Below are 25,987 nucleotides of genomic sequence, written 5' to 3'. Positions count from 1 at the left end.
TAAATAGCACCACAGGGAAGCGGTCAAATGTGCACTTGTGATTTTGGGGTGAACTGTCCCTTTAAAAAGTTTTGTGATTCCTCTCCTGAAAGTCAAATGAACAAGCTCAGACTCCGCTGGGTTGTTTCCCAGAATACAAACAAATGTAGACGCAGAGGACACAGGCAGTCTGATTGCAGGACAAGACTGACTGATTTTGGAAAGCTGGGGAGGGCTGCTGGGGAGGGCTGCTGGGGAGGGCTGCTGGGGAGGGCTGCTGGGGAGGGCTGCTGGGGAGGGCTCCTCACATTTACAACCAGGACACACACGCTTTAGACTCAAACAGCCTCTCCTTCCTGTCTGCCTCAATGCAAACATGTAGCATCTCCTCCACTCACCAGCGCAGCGTTCCTGGCTGCACATATGATGCGTTTGCCTGTCGGCGGTCCAGGTGCTGCACTTGACGAAGACCTCCTCATCGCTCTCTGCAAACATGTCCCCCACATTGATGGTCTTCCACTCATTGGCAGACAACACCTGAAAGAGCTGCACACATGCACCAACAACACATGTCACAGTGCATCCAACTCACATACATTAAGTTAAGTTTCATGTGCATTGCTTTAGAAAAAGACAGAGTTACAAGGATATAGCTTAATGGCAGTCACCTTAACGGTACCGTCGTTGGAGGAAGTGGACACATAGGTGTCATCGGGGGAGAAACAGCAGTGGTTGACTGGCTCAAAGTGGCCGAACATGGTGTTCTGGGAGGATGGCTTGTTGAGGTTCCACAGCTGCAGAGAGAGAGAGAGAGAGAGAGAGAGAGAGAGAGAGAGAGAGAGAGAGAGAGAGAGGAGAGAGAGAGAGAGGAGAGAGAGAGAGAGAGAAGAGAGAGAGAGAGAGAGAGGAGAGAGATGAGCGAAGAGAGAGAGGAGAGAGGAGAGAAGAGAGGAGAGGAGAGAGAGAGAGAGAGAGAGAGAGGAGAGAGAGGAGAGAGAGGAGAGAGAGAGAGAGAGACACAGACAGACAGAGAGGTAGAGGGGAGAGAGACAGACAGACAGACAGACAGAGAGAGCTTCGATCAGATCAGAAAATGGATCACCAGAATCTTTCTTTTCTCACTTGCCTCTTCTGTACATGTTACAGTTTTAATATAAGTATAAGGTGATAAGAAAAACTAACTTAAATAAAACACAAGACGGGCAAAACTAACACCTTGACGTTCAAGAACTTGTCGTTGGAGCAGGTGGCCAGCAGGAGGCGCTGTGTGGTGTTGGTAAACTGACAGTGGTTGACCTGCTCCTCATGCTCCTCCTCAAAGACCCTGAGCAGCATGGCTCGCTCCACGTTCCACACCTGCAGCAAGACGATGACAGAAACATTCGTGTGATACCCGTGTGTTGCTGTCACAGTGAGCTCGTAGACAGTTATCTGCTTACCTTGACTTTCCTGTCGCTGGAGCAGGTTGCTAGGAGACGGTCGTCGGGGGAGAAGGCACAGCAGAGCACCTCGTCGTCATGGGCCTGGATCTCTGTGAGCTTCTCACCTGAAGTGCTCTTAAACACCTGAGCAAAGACAAACACAACAACACGCACAGTGAGACAAACTCTACATCTAGAGGTCTTATAACTACGTCCTCTTTTAAACCTTATCCTTTCGGAGGGAATGAGCTTCACTAGTTTTTGCTAATACTTCTGTACAAATCTTAAAATCGATATACAGTGACGTTAAAACTAATACAAAGATAACACATGATACCCAAACCTTCAGTGTACTGTATAATATGGAAACACAAGATACATGCACACTTTAGGCAGTGTACTTCAAGTGGATGCAGTCTTTAGTAATCTGGTCTCCATGGAAACAATTTGCCCTTCATGATTCTCACACACACACACACACACACACACACACACACACACACACACACACACACACACACACACACACACACACACACACACACACACACACACACACACACACACACACACACACACACCTTGAGTGTCCTGCTGGCTCCACTGGAGGCAATTTTGGCTCCATCGTGGGAGAAGCAGGCGGAGTAGATGGAGCCCTGGTGGGGGTGGATCACCAGACGGGACAGATTCTCTACACTGCTCTTATTCCTGTGCAAAAACAACAATACAAATATCAGTCCAACCTCGGATACACAGCCTCTGATCAGCATTTGTGTACAATAGGGTTCATCTTAAGATCTTAAGACGCTTAGCGATGACGTATACGCTGTAAATATAACTGATCCATAGATGCACAACAAGGTGGATTCATCACTTGATTTTAACTTCATTAACAGCATTCAGTTAAATATGTGCTTGCTTGCATACAGCCAGTCAAAGTAGAGTTTCCCCGTGCTGGCCCCGTCCCGTGCTTGCAGCAGAGCCTGTCTGTAGACGTCGGAGGTTTGTGGCTGCGACAGAGCGAGCTGCACCACGTCAGGGAAAGGACGCTGCTCCAGCTGGTGGCCGTTCAGAGAGAGGAACTCCTGGAATTGACTGCGCACTTCACTGTTCTGGGGAGACAGAAAATAAGAGCACAGTTGAGATGTTAGGGCATCATCATCAGGGCACAAACGACTGATGCCCCCGCCTGCTCACTGTGCATGTCCTGGTGAAACAGGTGTGGCAGGTGTGACACAGCACGTCCCCGTGCCTTCCTGCCAACAGTTGTCATCCTCACCGCCTTTCTTGTGACAGTGAACAATCAGCATCCAACACACAAAGCAACCACACTTGTTTCATACATAGTAAAAGTTGTGTTGTCTGCTGACCTCTTTGTCCAGAATAGGTCCGTACTCCACGTAGTCATTGATGAGGTGAGCTGGACCCATGATCTGGGCCTTGATGCTGACCCAGTCCAGAGAAAACATGAGTGAGTAGAGCTCCTAGAGAGAGACGGCAAGAGACCAACAGAGAGAGACATAAAGATAGATGATCAAAGAGTACAGGCAAAATGATGAGTTACACTGTGTGTGTGTGTGTGTGTGTGTGTGTGTGTGTGTGTGTGTGTGTGTGTGTGTGTGTGTGTGTGTGTGTGTGTGTGTGTGTGTTACCTTGGAGAGGTTGGCTTTGGCCATGTGGAGAGTTAGGAATCTGATCCAGTAGAGACATTCCTCATCTCCTGAGGTAGGAGGACCATCTCTGTAGTGCTGCTGGTACTGATGCACCACCTTATTGTGGAGGCTCTGAAACACACACACACACACACACACACACACACACACACACACACACATAAATATACATCTTCCCCACCTAACAAAAAGATTTGAAAGTTGCATCCAAACTCACCGCGAGCTGGGTGCGATTCTGCTCCACCAGGAAGTCCAGCTGGAGGTCGTGGAGGTAGTACAGGTAGGGTTTATTGTGCCGGTCCACAAAAAGCAGACACTTGTTGACAAACTCCTCAAGGATGTCCTCCACCTCCTCCGGCTCAAGGTCCCACAGAACAGACAGCACCTGGAAGGAGGAATAACATTGTAGCCTGTGCATCTTTGGAGTGATGGTCCACGTTCATGTTTTGTGTAATAAGTGTGTGTGTGTGTGTGTGCGTGTTGCTATGATAGTTACGCAGACAGAAAGCAACAACAACACTGATCAGTTATAGAAATGAACTAAATTGAGAGGGTGAAGTGACCGTAGACAAACCTTTGCAGGGACTTTGATGTCCTTCTCTATCACAGAGAGGTCCTTGTAGAACTCTCGATGTTCGTCAGGTAGGACTTCAATGCTCGCAGACATGGCTTGGTCGAGGGCGTCGTAGTCGTAAGACGATGACTTCCTTATACGCTTGAACTGCTTCTGCTGCAACTGCCGGAGGTAGTAACGCCAACGGTTGGGTTTCTCTTTGAGAAGAGCCCCGATCAGGGACACCACCAGAGGGGAACCTGAGATGGTGGCAGAGAGAAGCAGAAAGGTGTGTGTGAGTGTGTGTGAGTGTGTGTGTGTGTGTGTGTGTGTGTGTGTGTGTGTGTGTGTGTGTGTGTGTGTGTGTTAAAAAGTGCAAAACACAAGATGTGAACAACTTACTTATATTTTCTGATGCTGTTAAAGTTCATACATCTATATGTAACAATATCTGTAATTGATATTGTGAAATAGCATGGATTGCATGTGTATAATGTTTCAGTTTACAGACCTTTGCATTCTCTGACGATGCTGCGAGCATCCTCAGGAAGTGCATGGACTTTAGTTTTAGTGTACAGAGCAAGGATCTCCAGTCCCTTGTTTTCATCCAGACCACTCTCCACTTCCACCTCATATTTGGGACCTACAAAATAAAAGCACAGCAGTTTCTTCCAATGTAAATACAAAATAAAATCACAAAAGGTTTAAAACTCAAGTGTGCATGTGTCCAGAGTTAGAAATCGTGCACGTACCACTAACGGAGTCAGCAAGGCTTCGATTTCTGGTGGTCAAAAGTATCCGACAGTGGATATCAAACACCTTCAGCACTGTACTGTCCCAGATGTCATCTAGAATCAGCAGAGATCTGAAGCCCAAACAGAAACATTCAGATAATACTTAACATACATGTTACTCCATTTGCCTTGTAGTGAAATTCGATCGACAATAATATCCATCTAAAAAGCACAAAGCTGATCATGTTTATCTGAACATAATGTAACCTGGGATATCTGCGCAGCGTGAGGAAGCGCAGGCGCTCCTTGGCCTCATCCAGAGAGTTGGGGGTACGGTGGAGGGACTGGGAATCCAGGCTCTGCTCCAGACGGAAACACAATGACTGGATCTTCGCCAGCAAGTCTGGTTTGTCTAGCTGGCCGATGGACAGCCAGTGGATCCCTCCAGGAAAGCACTCTGCAGGTGGAGGAAGAGGAGGATAAAGACATCTCAGAGGGGCAAGAGGTGGAAGCTACCGAGAACTCAGGCAGATTGTTTTACAACTTTTGAATGCCGATAGTTAGTGTCAGCCAGTTAAAGATGTTTCACCTTCAATGAGGTCTTGGTGTCTGACGACCTCAGCAGCCAGGACGGATTTGCCCGAGCCGGCCATTCCGAAGACAGTGATCCAGCCGTGCTCCTTCTGCAGCCGGTAGAGTTTCTCCCTGACGCGGTTCACAAGCTCTGGTCTGCTGACAAACACCACGGGCCTCTGTGGTACGCCGCCTTCACTCAGCACTGTCTGGACTGTCAGCCGAACAGGAAAGGGATTGACAGACATACAATCATTACGACAATAAGGGAAGATAAATGCAACAAGTGTTTCTCCACTGGTGAAAACACCAACAGCTCCCCTGTCTCACCATAAGGCGTGCAGCCATCAGAGGAGCCCTTATGTGCATCAGGTGACGTGTGGGGTAGGTCACCATGAAGTGCATTGGCCAAGTCATCGTACGCCTCCTTCACCAGGGCGTTGTAGAAGGAGATGTAAGCATGGTTGCCCTTCCTCAGCAGCAGCTCCAGCAGCGCCACAGCCTGATCCTTCCTGGTGTGCTGCAGAGAGAGAGAGAGAGAGAGAGAGAGAGAGAGAGAGAGAGAGAGAGAGAGAGAGAGAGAGAGAGAGAGAGAGAGAGAGAGAGAGAGAGAGAGAGAGGAGTGTAAAGGTCACAGTCACATAACAAGACAGTAGATGATTATGCCTGTGATTGTTGGTGCTAAATTCAGAGACCACCCCTTCCATCCCTTCACCTCCCCACCTTGAGCAGAGGCTCACCTGGGTTCTGATTGTCTCCTCCTCGTCCACAGTTAGCACACCATCACTGATCATGTGGTCCATCAGGTAGGAGGGCTTGATGTCCTGCTCTAGTCTGTGGCGATAGCGCAGCAGACAGCTCCGTGCCCCTTCCTCCAACGCCATCTCTGCACAGCACGTCAACCATGCACGATTCTGTTGCACTGCAAATGAATGGAGGAGATACATGTAAGTTTAATGAACTTCAGCGATATACACTATATATATGCGATTGTTACAACATTACATTACAAAGTAATATACTTCCATAACAACCTTTTCCATCAACATTTCCCTTACATGCTGTCTACAATCAATCTACAATACAGAAGTGAACTTTCAGAGAGTTTAAGGAGTCTCCAGAATAGTTTGTTGTAAAGTAATACAGTCAAAGTTTAGATAGCATACCCACCTGATTAATATAACGTTCATCGGTTCATGTCTCCCGAACAGCACCGACAAAGTGAGTGAGTCCAGCTACTTTAAACAGCTCTGCAGTGCATGTCACTGAAAGTGAAACTGAATGTACATACTGCAAGTCATGGCTTGACCCTGCTTACATATTGTATCGCAACCTTTCATCTGACACACAATGCTCACTTCAGTACTTGCCAAGACAAGTTTACTCACTCTGACATGCTGCTGGGAAGTGAAACAAAGAAAGTAACCACAATACTTACGAATATCTTTCTTTTATTTGCCGAGGAAGGTATTTATTAACTATATACTGTTGTAAAGAATCCAATGAGTAAAAAGGCAATGTATTCCTCTGTTAACACAATGTACAACACAATGTACTACACGCCCAATTTTGAAGGGAGCTTCCGGATTCACAACAAAAACAACTACCCTGTGATGAAGCAGCCAATAGGGTGGCGAGATTTGAGTCATGTGACTGGTGAGGTCACACATTGCACGACTCTGTAACTGGGCAAATTGATGCTGCGTTCAAGGACTACACGGAAAGAAGTGTGTCTGCTCACCGCATTACTTTAGCCATCTGTGATTAGTTTAACCAAAAGCTGTTGTGTACAGCACCTTTCTTCTAAATTCGGGAGTCTCAGTACTTTCCGTCATCTTCATGTTACATTGCTTGGTAATTCAAAACGTGTCCATTTTTGTTTGCAACTACTGAATACAAGATTTTCGGACTGCATTGAAGGGAACATTGCTGCCTAGTGACAGCAAGAGATGAGAGCATGTTGTTTACTTGTGGAGTAAACAGGGATGCACTGATGATGCAAATATAAGTAGCAATAATAGATTAACTATATAGTGCTGTGAATACATCAGCTTCTTGTCAGACCTGCAAAGCACTACTACTATCTGAATAAAAAGTAAATGAAACAAAAATCCACCACTATATCTCCATTTAGAGATATTAGGTACCTGAAATTGATTTGGTCCATATTTCATCAGTAAGGATGTTAATTTTGAAATGTTTTTCCAGGTGGTTGATCCTAACTTCCCATCTGACTTCAACAGTAGCATCTGATCAGGGATATTCATGGTAAAAATAGCATTTTCTGAATGTTTGATTTATTCCTTGTGAAGAACAATAATCCCTCTGCATTAATATTATGTATTATGGTTTAATGTAACCTTTGATGTCTATTTTGATCTATAAATGTAATAACTAAAGAGCCTTAGAACTAGTAAAAGGCCATTATTAAGGTTTTTTAAAGAAACACAATATGATTAATATTACTTTGTATGAGTTTTAAGATAAAGTAGATTATACCTGAATATCAGAAATATTGTGTGTAAATGAAGATTTGGTCAATTTTCATTTATAGCAATTTTTATTATATTAACTGTGGTACAGAAAAGAAAAGAACAACAACTTCCCCCATGTTCTTGTTAAACCTTTGCAAAAGTACACATCTGCTTGGTATGTTTCATATCCCCACAGGTTCTAACAGCAATAACGTAACAACTACAATACCTCAAAATGTAACAAACATAGCAATTAAATCAAAACAACAAATATTCCACTGGCAGATAAGAAGTAAAAGTAAAGAACACACATGTGACGAGTACTGCAACAAATTAACTCAAGTAAAAACCCAACACAAAGCTACTCATGCAGACAACTGTTATTGTTTTCAGTCAAATAAGTCAAAATGAATTTTTTTTTAATATTATACCTACTTCTATTTGGCTGTATATTAATATCAGTGGATTAAACAGAATACAAAAAGTTTAGATTGAGGCTGATAAGAAGTTAATGGGAAAAGGGCTCTTTTGTGTTTTGCACGAATACGTTCAAAGGTGGTCATATAGTACGATATTTAACAGTGCTAAAAATATTCTTACACATAAGGAATCTGAAATGCTACTCTGCTATTTTATCTAAATATAGTATAACTTCTTTTGTCCTCTTTGCTTCATAAAGATACGGTATGCTTTAGACATACTAAGGTTTTGCCCTTTTCGCCCTGTGGACTCTCTCCACAATAAAAGCCGTCGGACTACAGACTCATTTACAATGTAGGGATGCCAATAGGTTCAGAAATGAATGGATGTAACACTGGTTTTCCAGTTTGACACTGTAAATATTCACAGGTGAGCATGTTTTAGAGCATTTATCTCAATGGATGCATGCAGGTCACATTAAATGTCTACTGCATGGCGCCTACGCTGCTAAATGTAGTGATAAATACTACATTTACAATACGATGAAGGGAACTCCAGTTACTGGAGTACATTAGCCTGAGCGACGCAGTTGTACTGCCAAGCTGTTGTACTACCTCTTTAGCTTTAGCTATGTCTAGTAGAAGAAAGACTCCTTAGATGGCACAAAAGTTTGGTTTTATTTGGAGGTGACAGAGTCCTGAGTGGTGTCCTGAGGAGGGTTTGCTGCTGGTGGGCTGTTGCTGAACATCAGCTTCCTGATGATATCCGCATAGAAAGGTCCATAGACAGTCTTATTGTAGTTAACCAGGGAGATGAACTTTGCTCCCATCAATGCTAGTTCAGGCTTGATAGCAGTCAAGCCAACTGGTACTTGTTCAAGTTTGACCTGGGGTTTAGGATGACAGATGAGTGCCATGAAGTACTGCTGCACACGATCCTCTGCACAGAAACAAAGAGAAGAAGAGAAACAGGTTAGACAATGCCAAACAAACCTCCCTGTTAAGTAAAAAAACTATCATTTGGGAGCTGCATATGAAAGAGTGACATGTAGGATGAAGGAAAACACATCTCATTAAGTTGGGCATTTATATTTCTTCTATGAAGGTGTCACGTTAAAGACGAAGAGGAAGAGGAAGAACACTGTTTTTAGATTACTGTGAGAGATGAGCTTGTTTTTTTATTTATTTGTATTTTCTTCAATTCAATTCAACGTCTTTACATCCAGCACAAGGCTCAATTAGGCACTCAGTCACTCCTGTTCCTCTCTTACCAACAAGAGTGCGGATGGGGTTGTCCTTCTGAGTGATGCTGCAGATCTGGCCTGTGACGGTGGCCTGCAGCGCCGAGGTCAGGGCAGGGTAGTTCCTCTCTGTTAAAGACTTGTTGAGCTCACAGCAGATCTGAGCGCTGACGCCCTCTAGTGCCTCTTCTTGGTTAAAGTCCCTACAGATAGAAAGAGAGGAGAGCTCTGGTTTGACCTACTGTTTCACGTAAAGCAGATCATATTTGGATCATTAGTTGTATGTTTGAATACAGATTGGAGATTTAAGATGGATTTAAAACAAGTTAACTGACGGGCTGTGCATGCCATCCAGCAGCACACTGATCATCCTCTTCAGGCGGTCAGACAGGGCGGGCAGACCCTGGATGGGCCCTCCAATGGTGCTGTAGATAATTAGCAGCACCTCGTTCACCGCCTGACTCTGCTGGAGCTGCCGTTGAATCTTTTGCAGACGTGTCTCATCAGTCATCAAGGTCTAGAGAAGAAACACACACAAAAAAAAACATTGACATTTTGGGAAATAACAATAATATATTGTCTTCTTGCTGAGAATTAAATGAGAAGATGGATACCACTACCATGTCTGCCCGTAAGTATGAAGCTGAGAAGATTAGTTTAGCTTTTTCTTCTTTGTAAAAGCTCACTATTTAGTTACCTCAGTTTCAAAAGACACACTCACCTCCGGCAGTGGGCCCTTAGCGTACTGCCATGTAAGGATGCGGAGGAAGGCGGTGTTGAGGACCTGAAAGGGTCCCGGCAGCACCGGCTGTCCTTTCCCCGGACTGTTCGTCTGCCCTGTGGGGATGTTGTTCGACAGCTCCTCCAGTGCCGACTTCAACCACGAGGTGGTGTGGTCCAAAGCACCTGAAGAAGTTTGCAGTAAAACAGATTGAGGAGTTTTGTTGTGTATGATGATCAAACATACCGTATTAAAAGCCAAAGATAAAGTTGTGTCCTTGTTCACTCACTGGGTGTTTTGTCCAGGATGCACTGAAACATCGCCCTCTCACATTCGACACTCTGCCTCTGCAGCACAGGCCTCAGATTATCGATTTTAAAGTTGACTACGTCCGCCTTCATCAGGTCCAGCACACGGAAGATCTCCCTGGTATGTAAAGAAAGAAAGACTTGCTTGTTAGAAAATATAACAGGTTTATTCGGTCAGACAAACAATAAAATCTCTGGTCACAAAGGTTTTTAAATGATTCAATGCTTACCTGAACAGTATCACTATGTTATCCGAGCTTTCACGGAGCTTCTTGATTTCCTCGTCCCTAACTGGGGCACACATCTTGCCCATGGTAGTGATAATGTAAGAGGCAAGCCCCTGGATGTCTACTGCATTCTTGTCAGCCTGCTGACGAATCAGGTCCATGTCCAGCACCTCCAGAATTTGCGTCCGCATCCGATTGGCACCCGGATTAAGGAACGAAAGTAAAATCTGTCCAAAATGATAATAAGCCTTACTTTTTTTTTTATCAGCTTAATTGGTTACTGTTCTTCTACATGTACAAGTCACGAAGGAGGTGATAGAGATAAAGAGAAGCAGATACAAAAGGATCTTTAACATGTGAGAGGACTCTGCAAATAAATCAGAGAGAATAATAAAGTCATTTCTTTACAGATCCAAGCTGTAAACATCACATTGTGTGTGCTGACCTCTCGGATCTCCTCCAATAACCTGATGGCTTGCCCATACTCAGGAGGGTCGTCGTTCAGCTCGGACTCCAGGATGTCCCAGAAGGCCTTGTGGACATTATCTCTAACTACCTTCCATAAACTAAAAAAAAAAAAAGAAATGGAGGATTTAGTTTCGCTGAGGATGTAATCTGTCAGGAAAAATAGGCCATTCATGAAATGGGCTTTGAAGGAGAGAGTTCAGCGCCGTTATCTTGGTAGGGCTGGTGCACAAAGGACTAAATAACTGACATGAATCATTTCAAAAATAAGAATCACTCCTTTTGTTGAGCGCAGGAAATAACTTTGAATTGCTGCCAGTAATACGATTGTATCTGCTGCTGTCCCTCTCTTCACTCTTCCACTAAAGAAATGTTCATCTTCTCCCCCCCCTGCGTCTCTCTTCGTCTTCACTCTCTTGCTCACCAACTTATTCCACATGTCAGGGTAAACCTCTGTGAGCAGAGATAGTAATGGAGTATGAATAGCACAAGTATAAATGTTGACAAATGGAGACACAAGATCTTTTTAATAGTGTACCTGTCCTGGGGTAGGCTCTCTGGTTCCAGATGGAAGTTGCGGTTTACAATGATCTCATGGGCAAAGCTGAGATTGGACAGGTCTCTGGCCGACTCCATGACTTCATCCAGGGTTAAGGTTTTGGGTGGGCTTGCTGTGGGAACCAAAATATTGAACAAGCTTTGTAAAGAGACAAATAAGTGTAGGAAAAGAGTCATAAACACAAAACTGAACGTTTCTCTGGGGAGCTTATACAGGGTGAGGTGGCAAACTCACAAGAGGGCGTGCTGGAGCAGTCGCTAGTGAAGCTTTCGCGCGAACAGTCGAGGTCGCTGGTCGACGTCATGCTGTCGCAGCGCTCCGACGACGACTCCACATCACTGCTGTGGTCCTCACCGCTGGACGTGGAGGCAGGTCGCTCGTCATTGAGAGGCATCTTGGGTTATAGCTGCACATGAGAAGTTAGTTACAACGGTTAACTCGCTCACTATAACTTGGATTTCTGTTCAGCGTGTCATGCTAACTAATTCATGCTAACTTAAATGAATTAGCTTCTACCTTGGTTTTACCTGGGCTCTGCGTCAGTTAGTAGAGAGCATGCAATAGTTGCCGTTGGCGAGGCAGTTACCAAAAACACCAGTCACACTCAGTTAAACAGCTGGAGGGCCAGTCTCCATGGAAACAGAGATAGCTGCCTTGTTGACCAATTCTGAGAATCTTGTTAAACTCACTGAAGTCATTCTTTCTCCGTGTGTTTGCTGCCACAACACAACCCAAAGTCAGGATGCAAACAGAACACACTTTCATAGCTAGGTTTCAACAAAAGCTTGTATTCCTTGAAAAAAAGCAACACTGGGTCCGAGCTTATCTGGGATCAGTTGTGTCTCCAGGGCAACATGGGACAACAGAGGGCCTTTCAACCGACAGAACGATCCTGTTACACCTGTCCCCGTGTTGTCTGTCTTCCACACAATATACACGGGAAAGAAATGTAGTATTTATGAGATAAGTATGAGCTGAAGCCACATTGTACCATGGAAGTTGTGTACATGTTTTGTTATCATTCACACTTGATTACCGTAACACTTTTAATTAAGTAGGCCTTTCTAATATTATCTACTAGCACGGTCTAAGACATACAGTACTGGCAGCATGACCCTTTGGTGTTCCTGTCCTGGTCTCAGTTATCTGCTGCCAAAAATGAACGCACACTCCCTCGCTGCACTTTTGGTTTAAAGATAGCTCAAGGGGTGAGGGTGGGTGTGAAAGAGTGTGTGACTTCCATGTATTCATTACATCATCTGCTAGACTTGACAGCTAGGTCACAGCACTGTAGCAGGCCAATTTTCAGAGATTATAGAAGAGAGTGATGGGAGCAGTACGGTCCAGAAAACTGATTCCGGATTAGGTCTACTCTGTCATCTGCTGCTTCATTATAATAAATCCTCTTAGAGCAGTCTGAATGATAGGTAAAATGCTGCAGTGTGCAAAAACCAAGATAACAAGAACAACATCAAATTATAACATTTGACAAGTGTGGAATTGTTTTGACTGACTTGAAATAGGCCTATACTGTTAAAGGTAGACTAGGGCCGCAACTAACAATTATTCTCATTGTCGATTATCTTCTCGATTAAAGTGATATATTGTTTATAAAAGGTTAAACAATGCTGATAAATGTCGATTCGTGTTTCTCAAAGCCCAAGATGACATCCTCAAATGTTTTATTTTGCTGTTATTACTTCACATAGAGGAGTAAAGATCCAGAAAATGTCCATACTATCCATACATATATTAATCTGTACATCTTTATTGTAGACTGTAAAACCCAGCACAGGAATGTAACATGTTGTTAACAATACATCAGTACGTCAGTATCCATATAACCAGGTGTTTTGGATGAATGCAATACGAAGTCCATATATAGGCTTCATATTGTTACAGTAACTCCTGCAGAAACAAAGACAGTCTTCTAGGATTTGATTCGACTGCAGTATAATGTAAACAAAGCAATGGAGCATGGAGGCTGGGCTAACTAAACGGGGACTCTCCTTATTGGCTGCAGCTGCCTGTCACTCAGCCCTGGGAAATAAATATCCAAACACGCGTAAGAATTGGGTACACGTGATCTGAGCAGCAGACCAAAACAAGAACGCCATGCACATTTTATACAGAACATTATATGCCCACGCATGAACCCAAACAAAAAGTGTCATGTAGTATCTTTTTCCTCTTGCAAAAAGATTTTCGGTGTGGATAACCGTCAAACTCGTCACTGCTGTTGACATTATGGCAGTGTTTACACGGAAGTCTTTATTACTTGATCAAACGATTTGGTTATAACAGCCAAAAATAAGTAATGGAAGTGGTTATTTTTTACATAACAGCTATACTTTGACATTAGCGTTGTCATGCTAGTTGGAACTGTTGTCATGTGCCCGCTCCACATAAAAGCCATAAAAAACAAAAAATTCACGTAAAAGTTGAAAACAGAACCAGCCGAATGATTCACAATTTCAAATAGAGTAAAGTGTGGCTAAAAAAGACGACTTTTACCTCATTCAAGTCTTCGGAAAAGGAGACTGAGACCCAAAATAGCTAAATTCTGAAGGGAAGTTTCGTCGTCGACCTGTAATGCTGGTCTTTCAGTTTAAAGGTCTTTTCGTTACCCTAGCTCGCTCTGAGGACAAATAGGCGAAACCATTTCTTACATAGGGGGGGATAAAGCAAAGGAAAACAGAATATCTATCATTAAAGATTCAAGATTCAAGTATTTAGATTTTATTTTTAACTGAATAGACACATTTAGCTCGGGAAAGGCAATATGGTACAATATTCTGCATTACATCGCCCTTTGTAGAAATGGTACACCCCGTCTTTGTTTACGGATGTGACCTCAGTTCTCTTTAGCTCTTTAGTACGTCTATGGATGGTCTGTCATTTCAGAGGGAAATTTGAATTACACAGCTAGTAGATCATACGGTTTTGTTTCTTAAGAGAAGTTCTCCTAACAAAGGTTGATGGTATTACAAGACTGGCTCTATTAACATTTATCCAAAACTTAACATCTAAAGAAAATCAACAACATACTTACTAATTTTGCGTGGTAAAATAGACACTACTACCTAAAAAAAGAGATACTTTCAGGGTCCATAAAAGTATTTAAATCATTGAATTGTGTTACTCGATTAAGGAATGTCTTAAAACCCCAAATTCTATTAGGTATTATATTATAAACAATATTTTTTAGATCTGGTCTTTAGTTTCCACTTGTATTGTTAACATTACCTTGCCTATAAAATTATCAACATTCTATCAAAAGCTTGGAAATGATGTTACATGCATAACTTTCCACGCACACGAAACGTTTGTATGGAATAAAGGAGACATTACTGTTGGGAAAAATGTATTTGTAAGCAAAGTTGAGTTGATAAAGTATAACAAGTAAAAAAAACAAATAACAATAAAATAAATATAAATGTATATTTGTCCACTGGTCTGTGCTATAACTGAATTTTCTGTATGATTCCAATAATTTTGATCATTTTTATAGTCAAAATCGCTGAATTTGCGTATTCTCTGTTCAGATACAGGAGAGATGTGAGCGACGATTGCGCAATCCCTTGCAAACTAGGTTGAGCGCATGCATTTGGCGCGTGCATGTTGCTATCTCTCTTTCGCCAATATAATGTTTACAGACACTTTTATTATGCGTCCTGACCTTCCATAGTCTAGTTAATGTATTTGTGTAACATATTTAGTCTTGCTGATGTGACCACAGTGAAAAAACAGCAGGTGAGTCAGACAGTACTTTGCCGCACTGAAGAGGGCGCACGTGAACCCAATACATGTACCTCTCTGAGCGCTATAAAGGTAAAATTTTGCTGATTTTGCTGAGCTGTCTCTCTCGCACACATTTCATTGTACTGTTGACCCTGTGTTAACTTGTATATGGCAAATAAAACTTGAAACTTGAAACTTGAACTTGAAACTAAACAGAGAACACTTTACCTCGAATGGCAGACACAAGTTTGTAGAAGCAAAGTAATATATAGGTAACTTATATATAGGCTTATATGACTTAATGACCTGTCAATATCACAGACAAACCTGGAGGATTTTTAGAGTTAGAGTTTAGAGTGAGTTCATTATATCACTTGAAGCACTAGAATTTAAATAGAATCCCCAATCAAAAATGGACAATTTCTGATAATTGGCTAATATTTATTTTTAATTAAAGTCTTAATACCAATAAAAACATTAAAAAACAAGAAAGAAAATCCAACATTTTTGATTTTTTAGTAAATAACATCCAGGGTTGCATCATTGATTTAAGAAATTAATTGCAATTCTAATTTTTAATATTAAGACTTCTTGATAAAAGATTAAATCCATGTTAAAACTTGCATAAAGTACAGTTAAAAAAACATAACGTATATTATCTCTTACCTCTATTTAATGTATATCTAGCCAGGTTTTGAGATATGCATCTCTGAGTTATGACATTTGATTGGTAATGTTTCATTGTGAACAATATAAATGAAATTCGCTCCACCTGATTGTATTAGGATGTAAAAAGCAACTATATTAATAATGATACCTCAGACATTACATTACATTACAGTTCATTTAGCTGACGCTTTTGTCCAAAGCGACTTACAATAAGTGTAAACAATCATGAGGATACAACTCCGAACAGCAAGAATCTTGGAAGTGCATTAGCTTCAAATCAGAATCAGAATCGGAATTTGGGTTATTGCCAAGCAGGTTTTCACATACAAGGAATTTGCTTTGGTGTGTAATGGTGCAAACACAGTAGGAGAAATAAAAAATAAGAACAAATACAGAAGAACATAAATATAGAAAAAAGAATGTACAGAATGTAATGAAAAATATGTAAAAGTAAATAGGTACAACCCTTTAAATGCAGAACAATAGCTTCAAATAGGCCAAATAAAAGTGCAACAAACAGAAACAATAGAATATGAATTCAACTATTAATGAATTATAAATAAGCCAAACCAATATAAGTGCAACATACATTTTTGTTTGCTTTCATTCGCCGAGGGGCAGTCGAAACAGGTGAGTTTTCAGTCTGCGTCTGAAGGTGTGAAGACTGTCTGCTGTCCTGACATCAATTGGGGGGGGCGTCCTTCCACCATTTTGGAGCCAGGATAGCAAACAGGCGGGTTGTGTTTGAGGGGAATCTGAGTCCCACTCGTAGTGAGAGAGTGGCGAGTCCAATGCGAGGCCAATGCAGAGCAAAGTGAACGCGCTGGGGTGTTTGGTTTGACCGTGGCTTGGATGTAGGAAGGGGCTGATCCATTCACAGCACGGTAGCACCAGAGTCTTGAAGCAGATTCCAATGATAACCAGTGAAGGGCGCGGAGCAGCGGTGTAGCGGGGGAGAACTTGGGTAGGTTAGATTAGATTTAGCATTGTCTAACTTTCATAAGTATATATGTAAAACTACATGTGCAACCCCACAACCCAGTGTTTCAATCGACATTGCACGTCCTACGATGTGACTATTGCGCATGCACGCATGATTTCGATGCTGAAATGATATATCGTGCAGCCCTACTTCAGTACATTATTGTCCGTGACTGTTAACCCCAGTACCATTTGTTGAGATCATGAACAGCTTGGTACTCTCTGTGTTTTTGTAAGTAACTACACGTTTTGCAAGCGTGTTCTTTTCCAAAGTGGATCGTTCGAACTTTGAACTTGCTTGTCCAGGTAAAGTATCTCATGTACTCAGAATTGTTTTGATCAAGGTAAAGGAGCCTGTCTGCCAGTTCCTTTGGAGAGGAAAAGTCATTGACATGAATGAAAGAATCAGCTCTGATATGGTTCTCATAACTTGGTCTTGAAGGGCCCAGAACTATTGGTACACTTCCCTTCATCATAGGTTTGTATAACTTCTCCGTGATATAGTCTTTGTAGATAGAGTTTTCAAAGGATAGGTAGAATTTACAACTAGAAACGATCTTTGAATAGTCTTCGTCACTTATACGTTGGCCGAACCCCTTTCCGTAAGCATGAATCTTGATGTATTTCTTCAGTTCATTATAGAACTTAACTCTCTCATGATTTGCGTTCAAGTTGCTCACAATCCAACACACCAACTTGTCCTTTGCTGGCAGTTTGAAACTCTCCTCTTTTGATGTCAGTGGCATTTGATACCCATAAGGCACTGGAATATTTGAATCAAGGCGATAAGTGCATGTCAAGTTGAATAAGTCATTAAGTTTTGGGATTTGACCTGCGTTTGCTGGTGACTCCATGTTTGACCACACCCATTTCTGAAAAGATGGACGCGGCTCTTTTGGCATGTTTACCAAATTGTAATTTATGTCCCTGTGGTGGAAGAAGACCCCATGGGCTTTATGGTAAAGAGTCTTGTCATCTGTTAAGCGACATCTTGTGATATTGAAAATATTGCAGCTGAGATCAAATCTATAGCCAAACGGCCACATCCAGATCAATAAAATAGTGTCAGGCTCAGCGTCCACTGCTATTGTCTGGTTCTCCTGGGTGTCACTGGGATGTGGGTGCAGCTCTGTGGGACTGTTTTGGTCTGAGTCCTGGGTCTGTGCTTTCTCTGTACACAGCATGGTAGGACAGAATTGACGGCCTCTCTCCAAGTAAGAGCCAACATTGGCGTAATTGAAGTCAGGATTGTAGTAAATGAGGAATATGCTAAGAAAACACAACACCAATAGGCTGCTGCAGAAAATTGAGCGCGGAGAAATCCACTGGCAGGCTGAGGAAGACATGGATCACCTTTGGAGAGAGAGAGAGATTATATCCAATGATTAGACAGAACATGTCAAATCAAAAAGTCATTGTAATTCTTTTGCATTTTCTGGCATCAAAATGTAAGTTTACCAGTACATTTATGGAGTGAGGCACATGTTTGAAAGGGGTTTATGATGTATCGTACTAATCTGTTTATTATAGGTTGTAATAATATAATGTAGGTTGTTCTTTGTTTTTAACCTTATGTTCTGTACGGTGTCCTTGAGTGCCATGAAAGGCGCCTATAAAATAAAATGTATTATTATTATTATTATTATTATTAAAGAGCCACCTGGTGATCTTATTTAATTAACAAATATAAAGTGCTAAGCATTGCAAAGTTTTAAAAATATATTTAAAAGGTATAAAAGGTCATTCAAATCAACAAATAAATAGATGTTAAAAGGCATATCTTATTACTATCTCCCACATTTGCCCTGCGTATACATACGTACACACATACATACATACATACATACATACCAGACTGAACAGGTAGAACAGAAAAGCAGTGAGGTAGTAATATACATCATACAAAAAAACAGAGATAGACCAGATTATATGGAAATAAGAATATAAATAGAACTTAGTTGCCGTTTCTAAGATTGTGTACTGTAAAGTCACAAAGCTAACAAATGTATACAAATACAAAGAGTCAAATATGCTTTAAAACGGTCATGGTTCGGGACAGGGGAGGACCCAAATGCAGAAAACAGACTGAGTAACAAAAAGCGAGCCATTAATAAAACAAAGCTGAATCAAAAATACAAAGTAGCAAATGAAACACACAAACCAACTATGGTGCAGATACGGGCAGACACGGGCAGATACGAGGAGGCACAACAGGTAACAAACACGTAACATGAATGACAATCCAAGAGGAACAATGAAACGGAAAGTAATGAGGCGCACGCCTCGGAGAAAGACACGACAGGAAGTGAAACAAGCCACAACACAATGCGGAATGAAAATTCAAGACAGGAAACCGTGACAAAAACAGGTGTCCCCAACCTCGGGTCGTGGACCAGTATTAGGAAGTGGATCATTTTGTACCGGGCCACACAGAAAGAATAAAACGTATGGTAATATTTATTGTAAACATTTTATTTACATTTGTGTTATATGACCACTTCCATCCGCACCTCTTTCTTTTTTTCATGCACCTATAAGCCCACAAGCTGGAAAGCTTCTTTGAAATGGAGGAAAGATCCAATGATGAGACCACAGAAGACTCCTACACTACTAACAAAAAGACTATTATCTAATAATTAAATTATATCTTTTGCACTTTAGTGTGTGTTGTGTTATGCCTGCAAAAAATATCCAGAATGACTTTTCTTTGTTCTGGTTTGCTTGATTAAACAAGTTAAATGTTTCCAACATAAGAGGCCAAGAGGCAAAACTAATATTGTAATAAAGACACAATCTCACCTTAAAGTTGATAAAAAAAACAGCCCAGATCCTGTAAATACCACAATCGTTAGAAAACTATTTTCTCCCCTTCTGTGGAAACCCTCTGTGTTAGTCTCCAAGGTCTTTTTTTCACAAGCACAGGACTTTGTGACAGCGTTCATAAACGGATTGTGGAGAATTTGGATGCTGATACTAGGAACAGAGGGCAGGAAGGATAATTAGCATGAGAATCCAAGCAGACCAGTTTTCAAAAGAAATAAACTAGACACTACAAATGGATAATAGCCTTTTTAACAGACAAGAAATTCAAGAAGCCCAACTGTGGAGTTAAAGAAAATGTGCGACATGTCATATTACATTGCACAATGTATGAAACAGAAAGAGAAAATTATGGGGATAATGGCAACAGAAGGAGATGGAGAGGGGGTAAGACCACCAGGAAGGCACTATTTACTTTCTTAAGTGACACAATTTTGGCCAGAATAATTAAAAACAGGTTAAATTAAAGTAAATGCTGCATTTGACCATTTTAAACAGTAAAATGACTGTTTCACATGATTGTACAGTAGGTGGCAGTATGCGCCTTAAAGTTGTTTGCGATCTGCCAATAAACGGAGAGAAGAAGAAGAAGAAGAGGAAGAGGAGGAGGACCGGACATATTTGGATTACGTCACACGGAGAGCTCATGATGGCGGTTGATTTGACTTCTCGTTTCAGAAGGTTGAACAGCCAAACGAGAAGTTTTCGTGAAAATATACAACATGGTAAGAGTATTAACGCAAAAGATTGCAGTTAGCTATTAGTTTATTAGTTAGCACAGCCGTGTAAATAAATGCTAAGGCGCTCGAGACAGAAAGACCCAACGGTCGTGTTGTTAGCTTTTGATTATGGAGAAATATATTGTGCATCAGGAGTCTGCATATGGTTTACAGAAGTAGTTAGTGGAGGAAGTATTCATATTATTTAAGTTACTTAAAGAAAGTAGCAATATCACAAAATTAAAACACTCAAATCAAATCAAATGTATTTATATAGCCCAATATCACAAATTACACATTTGTCTCAGTGGGATTTACAGACTGTACAACACCCTCTGGGGGAAAAGTGGAGGAAACCTCAACTTAGTTTCTGAGACCTCTACACCATAAAAATTAGTTTTTTCTATGCAATCTGACACGTCTTCTTGCCTCTGGTGGATTGTCCGTGCGCTGCAGGCAGCAGAGAGCCTTTGAATGCCGAATTCAAAAGTACAAGGAACTAAACACAATTATAATATTCCAAATCTTGCAAATGTAATCATCGATATTTGTTTTTGTTTCTAAAAGAGCCATTGTTTTGTTCAATACATTTCCCATAAATGCCTGACGTATCAAATATGATATAAAAAGAGTGTAAATAAGATACTAATAGCAGTCAGATAAGCTGTCGACAGTTTTAGTGGAATAGAAGTGTAAAGTAGCATACAAGGGAAATTCTTAAGTAATGCTGGTCCACCTTCATTTTTGATATACAGTAGATTAAGCAAATCTGAACTAGTAATTATCACTGCCATGTGCAATATTCACTTTTATAATTTCTTTATCAACCATTTTGTACTTACTTTTATTCTATGTAATTATTGTGTACTCGCTACTTTACTTAAGTTCTTATGAGTTCTTATTGTCATACATAGTATTTACGCTTTGTGTCTACCTTTTTAATTTGATAAACATGCTTATTAGTAAATTTTATATATATATATATATATATATATATATATATATATATATATATATATATACACACACACCTTTTTCAAGTTGTTATGAACCCGCTTTTCCTCTTACCCTGTGTCTCCTCACAGGTTTCTCGGGGCCTTTCGGTGCCACTCAGCTGTGGCAAAACATTATCCAGGCACTGCAAACCCAGGTGGAGGTGCGCCGCTGTAGAAGGCATCTACAAGTTCATGTTGAATGTTTCACAGGCTCAGACGCTGTCGATGCTGTCCTCAGTTATTTGATGCAGAATGTTGTTTTTTGCTCAAGTGAAGTGTCTCGCCTCAAAGCTGCTCGACTCTGTCAGGCTTTGATGGAGGCCAAAGTGTTCGAACCAGTGGGAACAAAGCTTTTTCGTAGAGAGAAGGAAATAACCTTTGAGGACAGCAGCTGCAGCCTGTATCGTTTCCTGGTACTGCCTAATTCTAGCATGAATGATTACAGTGACACAGAAAACAAGCTACCAGAAGAACGGGTTATGAAGCGGAAGCAAAGTTCAAGGTTGGTTTTCTTCATGCAATAATGCCCCAGACTGAGATAAGGGCATATATTTGTTCAATGTTTAACAATTTCCATTTGATAAAAATCAATAATGTAAATAAAGTAAAGGTCATGTAAATGTTATTATCAGTCCATTTTAAAAAGTTTTGAGATATTGTCCATGAAAATGTGTGCGAGCCCTGTATTTACCACCATTATGTTGTTTCAGGAGGCTGAATGAACTGCGCACAATCTCTAATCCCCTGGCTGTCGGACCATCAGAGAGGAGGGTCGAGAGGCTGCTGAGGACCATAAACCTGCGACCAACCTTTTCTCCAGCTTTAAACACAACCCGCACTACTTCTGCGTTTCTGTCCAAAGCTGGTAAAACTGAGATAATCTGTCAGTATTTGCCAGTATGGTGGGCAACAACAGTCCACGACAGATGTAAATATTTTGACCTCTTTCCTCCTTCACTAGTGGTGGAGGGAGTTTGGAAGCAGCAGACGCTGCTGCAGCTGCTGCAGATAGTAGAGTTGCCCATGCTGGACGGCATCCTGACCTCTCCTGCCAGGGTTCAGCTGCAGGCCTGCAGAACTCCTCTGGCCACCCAGGACCTGGTTATCTCTAACATGTGCCTGGACAGAGAGCTGCCCGACACCCTTAATCTTCCCAAGTCAGTGCTCTTAATACTACTACTTATTTTATTTATTTTGAACAATAAGTAAAAAAACAAAAAATAATAAACGTCTCGCAAACTCTTAATGTTCAAATTCTTATTAACAATATAAATAAACAACGTAAATAAATGTCTGAAAATGAGTAGGAAGAAGTCAAATCAAATCTGCATTCCAACCGGCAAACATTGCGACTCTGAATACAGACAGATGAGAGGCGAGTGACAGACGGAAAGACCAGTTAGACCAGTTAGACCAGTTAGACCAGTTAGACCAGTTAGACCAGTTAGCGATACAGGGAGATACAAATAACTACTCATGGCGCTCTCCAAGAAGAGAGAAGTCAACAGAGCTTTCAACCCTAGATGGACTCATATCTACAGTAATATATCTATCTATCTATCTATCTATCTATCTATCTATCTATCTATCTATCTATCTATCTATCTATCTATCTATCTATCTATCTATCTATCTATCTATCTATATATATATATATATATATATATATATATATATCTGTACAGTTCAATGTTAAGTGACAATAAACATTGTCTAAATGTTTTTAAATTGTACTTTCTTTATTAGATTTGACAGTCAGTTGTTGATGTGCAGACGTTGATACAGCTACTAGGCTACTGCTTGAATTCTAAATCATCTATATCCACATTCTCGTCATGCGTGTACGAGCACAGCATTCCACCTCCCCCACAGTGACGGTAGAAACATGTTGTGTTTCATGGTTTACAGGTTGGACGGGTGGCTGTCAGCAGCGGCAGACTGCTTGGCTCTCTTTCCCGATCAGCTGATAGTGTTCGCAGGGGAACAGCTCAGCCAACAAAGTGAGAAGAAAAAAATCCAATTCTGTTCTTTGTATGTTGCTTTTGTTTCTTATTTGAAGCTAATGATCCTCATGATTGTTTGCACTGACTGAAAGTCGCTGTGGACATGAACTGTTATGTAATGTGATGTAAAACAGGTGGCAACACCGTTTCAGAAGATGAACAGGCAGAGCGGCTTGAAAGCCAGAAGAGACTGCTCTTTGACACCATCGCCAAGTACTACAGTGGACAGGACAAAGCTCCGCTTCTCTCAGGACGCTACCTGGACATACATGCTGCAATTCTGAATTTGCTGGGTGAGACTTGATAAAGTTTACAGTGATATTTATGTTAAAGCAAAGAAGGCCCGTCCTTTTTGTCTCTCCACGATGACTCGTCCTTTGTAAACATCCTTTTCCGCCTGCTTTCTTGACCACATCTTGGGTCTTTCCAGGTGAAGGGAAGTTGCAGGATGCCATCAAAGCATCTCAGTTGTGTTTTCGACTGCTGGAGACGAGCGCCAGAGATGAAATCCGGAAATTATTGGCCTTTATGTCCACAGCGGCACACCCAGATGCTTGCCGTCTTCAGAAACAGGTCCTGTTGTACCAAATCATTGTTCTAGTGTTGTTTTTAGATTCATGTATAGATTATTTTGAGTCGTATGAGCTCAAAGGTTGGCTCATTATTTGACTTTCAGGTGTGTTTCCTTTCAGATGGATAACAGGGCCTTGGTGTGCCGCTCTTTTCAAAGAGCAATTGTCCAGAATCATGAACTGAATCGATGCCAAAGCGAAACCCTGGTGATGTTTCTCGTGGACAATTGCAGTGAGCTCACCAAGGTACACTTTCGTTTGTTTATTCAGGTGTCACTAACATGCAGTGGAAAAGTTTGACATCGACTTCTTAATGAAAATGTCATTGAATCATTGCTGCTACTTTGTCATTAGAGGTAAAAAAAAAAACATTTGATTAAAAACCAAATGTTTATTCTTTCTTCCTGAAATGAGTTCAGACTCCTACGTCTCTTATTGAAGCTGTGAGGAGAACCCTGAGGACTATGCAGCAGGGGAAAGACCCTGACTCAATTGCCAGTAAGTAAAATACAACTAAATATGCACATTCTTTCTGACATTACACATAACACCATTTACAGGAAACGTTAAATTCTGTAGTGAAAAACTAATGTTTCCATCCCCTCTGGGTGTTGCAGCGTTCACCTTCTGCCAGCAGGTGACGCCACAGGAGTACGAGGATCAGCGAGAGGCTACCACCCTGGAGAGCCTCAAACAGCTTCTTCAGCATATTTCCTCGAGCAAAACCATACCTGCCAAGGAGAGGAGGAGGCTGCTCAAAGAGTTTGAAAAACATCACCCCGTGGTCTTCCTCCAGCATTTATCCAGCACCTTCTGAAACGCACAACCTTTGTTGTGGTGCAAGCGCTTTCACTGAATAATAATTGAAAGCACATCATGGGTGCAGATAGTCCAACAATGAATACAAATAGTGCTACTGCAGCATGGCTTTAGCCTCCCTTCATTCTTTTAATTCACAAGAGGCCTACAAAAAATGGGGTTTTATTGTCCCCACATCCCAGTCGTGTAGCACTGGATGCAGCATCTTATCTCTCATTTTGAGATACAAGTCCAAACCATAAGCTTTATTACAGCTGCGATTGGTTTTGCACTAGTTCTTTATAAATAATGACACCTCAGCTCATCTATAATACCAGGTGCTTAAACGTGGGTAGTCCGTGAGCAGCTGTTGGTAGCGGTTGACATTTTGTGTTGAGCGAGGACACATTTTTGAATTGTACATTAATGATTTAATGTTGTAAAGATGAATAATGTGTATAGAGGGCAGAGGGCCCTAGCAGTACTGTAGAGTGCAGTATATGCAGAGTAACTGGATTAATGAAAAAGATGACTTGAGTTTTATCAGACCACATGTTAGCCGGCTGTTTTCAGGCTCCAGCTGGTGAATAGTTTGTGTACTAATTGATTGGACTTCTTGGTCCTGGTGTGGATACTGTATTTGGATAAACTATTGGAAAAGCCTTGGAAGTGTGGTTTGCTGAAGTAATGATGTGCACTTTGATCAGGCATAAATAATTCTTCCAGCCTGCTGTAGTGTGGCTACGGGGAAATACTGGTGAACGCCACACTGATGTAGCGGAATAAGGTTGAACACTAACTTGTTTTTGCTGGAGATGAAGACGGATCTTTCTGTGAATAATGTACCAGTACTACTCATTTTCAAGGGTTTTAAGCATACTTTTAGTTCCAGGCTTTTGATCAAACACCTTTTTTTAATTGTAACATTTTAGAATTTTACTTGAACGATTGACAATAACCCTTTTTACGGAAGATGTGTAATAAATAATGACTTAATATTATGTTGGACTACTAATTTAATCTTTGGTTAAGCATGATACCTCAGTCGCATTCTTTTAATTTATGAAGCCATGGTCATGCAAATCTTCTCAGCATCTTTTGTTCTTTACATACACTGAAATCATTTTAGATTGCACTTTGTGATGCTGAAACATGCTTTATTTTCTGTCTAATAAAAGTTTAATTTGTCTCTCAAACACGACTTTGCTGTATTTCTTTAGTGCATGTGCCAGAAGCTAGAACTTACCCTAATGACATCCCTTCCCATATTACACTTGATTATGTAACCCATCAGATTTCTTTCTTATACTTGATGATATACTCCACCACAGAAAGACTTATA

The 25,987-nt window shown here is 41.3% G+C and overlaps 4 protein-coding genes across 6 annotated transcripts in view; 1 reads left to right on the top strand and 3 right to left on the bottom strand.

Annotated features, from left to right (window-relative positions):
- apaf1 (apoptotic peptidase activating factor 1) overlaps positions 1-6,492 on the bottom strand; it is a 30,086-nt gene extending 23,594 nt beyond the window's left edge. The window contains 19 exon segments of the mRNA XM_029462053.1: positions 378-416; positions 418-525; positions 648-773; positions 1,195-1,335; positions 1,419-1,544; positions 1,982-2,108; positions 2,328-2,512; positions 2,771-2,884; positions 3,053-3,184; positions 3,291-3,458; positions 3,648-3,886; positions 4,138-4,269; positions 4,379-4,491; positions 4,628-4,817; positions 4,950-5,147; positions 5,264-5,453; positions 5,674-5,855; positions 6,104-6,210; positions 6,372-6,492. Coding sequence (XP_029317913.1) covers positions 378-416; positions 418-525; positions 648-773; positions 1,195-1,335; positions 1,419-1,544; positions 1,982-2,108; positions 2,328-2,512; positions 2,771-2,884; positions 3,053-3,184; positions 3,291-3,458; positions 3,648-3,886; positions 4,138-4,269; positions 4,379-4,491; positions 4,628-4,817; positions 4,950-5,147; positions 5,264-5,453; positions 5,674-5,817 — 2,472 coding nt within the window. The 5' untranslated portion in view covers positions 5,818-5,855; positions 6,104-6,210; positions 6,372-6,492.
- A 982-nt stretch (positions 6,493-7,474) lies between these two features.
- Positions 7,475-14,079, bottom strand: tcp11l2 (t-complex 11, testis-specific-like 2). The gene is made up of 10 exons (XM_029462388.1): positions 13,862-14,079; positions 11,582-11,753; positions 11,327-11,459; positions 10,769-10,889; positions 10,327-10,550; positions 10,078-10,214; positions 9,789-9,973; positions 9,403-9,584; positions 9,098-9,270; positions 7,475-8,766 (listed from the first exon to the last, which is right to left on the bottom strand). Exons 2-10 carry the CDS (start codon positions 11,739-11,741, stop codon positions 8,504-8,506), a joined length of 1,578 nt encoding a protein of 525 aa, XP_029318248.1. The 5' UTR covers positions 11,742-11,753; positions 13,862-14,079; the 3' UTR covers positions 7,475-8,503.
- A 2,331-nt stretch (positions 14,080-16,410) lies between these two features.
- LOC115028544 (alpha-(1,3)-fucosyltransferase 9-like) lies at positions 16,411-21,393 on the bottom strand. Of its 3 annotated transcripts, none has more exons than XM_029462392.1 (2): positions 21,309-21,393; positions 16,411-18,091 (listed from the first exon to the last, which is right to left on the bottom strand). In XM_029462392.1, the coding sequence occupies exon 2, from the start codon at positions 18,082-18,084 to the stop codon at positions 16,915-16,917; it is 1,170 nt and encodes a 389-aa protein (XP_029318252.1). In that variant the 5' UTR covers positions 18,085-18,091; positions 21,309-21,393; the 3' UTR covers positions 16,411-16,914. The 3 variants fall into 3 exon arrangements, with proteins under 3 accessions (XP_029318252.1, XP_029318251.1, XP_029318250.1); XM_029462391.1 differs by lacking the exon at positions 21,309-21,393 and adding an exon at positions 19,538-19,866; XM_029462390.1 differs by lacking the exon at positions 21,309-21,393 and adding an exon at positions 18,900-18,974.
- depdc4 (DEP domain containing 4) lies at positions 20,140-25,835 on the top strand. Its single transcript, XM_029462389.1, has 10 exons — positions 20,140-20,283; positions 21,363-21,774; positions 21,983-22,137; positions 22,234-22,429; positions 23,181-23,272; positions 23,410-23,568; positions 23,706-23,848; positions 23,968-24,093; positions 24,267-24,345; positions 24,465-25,835. Exons 1-10 carry the CDS (start codon positions 20,205-20,207, stop codon positions 24,662-24,664), a joined length of 1,641 nt encoding a protein of 546 aa, XP_029318249.1. The 5' UTR covers positions 20,140-20,204; the 3' UTR covers positions 24,665-25,835.
- Positions 25,836-25,987: the final 152 nt, after the last annotated feature.

This window comes from Cottoperca gobio, chromosome 23, assembly GCF_900634415.1.
Source record: "Cottoperca gobio chromosome 23, fCotGob3.1, whole genome shotgun sequence".
Taxonomy (NCBI): domain Eukaryota; kingdom Metazoa; phylum Chordata; class Actinopteri; order Perciformes; family Bovichtidae; genus Cottoperca; species Cottoperca gobio.
Note: the sequence above shows the minus strand (reverse complement) of the source record. Positions and strands in the feature narration are given on the sequence as shown.

Excerpts from the sequence above, each read along its gene's own strand:
- tcp11l2 (XM_029462388.1), bottom strand. The coding sequence starts at position 11,741 with ATGCCTCTCAATGACGAGCGACCTGCCTCCACGTCCAGCGGTGAGGAC. Across the intron at positions 10,551-10,768 it reads TATTGGAGGAGATCCGAGAG|ATTTTACTTTCGTTCCTTAA; the intron begins GTCAGCACACAC and ends CATTTTGGACAG. Across the intron at positions 9,974-10,077 it reads CATCCTGGACAAAACACCCA|GTGCTTTGGACCACACCACC; the intron begins GTGAGTGAACAA and ends AAACTTCTTCAG.
- LOC115028544 (XM_029462392.1), bottom strand. The coding sequence starts at position 18,084 with ATGTCTTCCTCAGCCTGCCAGTGGATTTCTCCGCGCTCAATTTTCTGC.
- depdc4 (XM_029462389.1), top strand. The coding sequence starts at position 20,205 with ATGATGGCGGTTGATTTGACTTCTCGTTTCAGAAGGTTGAACAGCCAA. Across the intron at positions 23,273-23,409 it reads GGAACAGCTCAGCCAACAAA|GTGGCAACACCGTTTCAGAA; the intron begins GTGAGAAGAAAA and ends GATGTAAAACAG. Across the intron at positions 23,849-23,967 it reads CTTGCCGTCTTCAGAAACAG|ATGGATAACAGGGCCTTGGT; the intron begins GTCCTGTTGTAC and ends GTTTCCTTTCAG.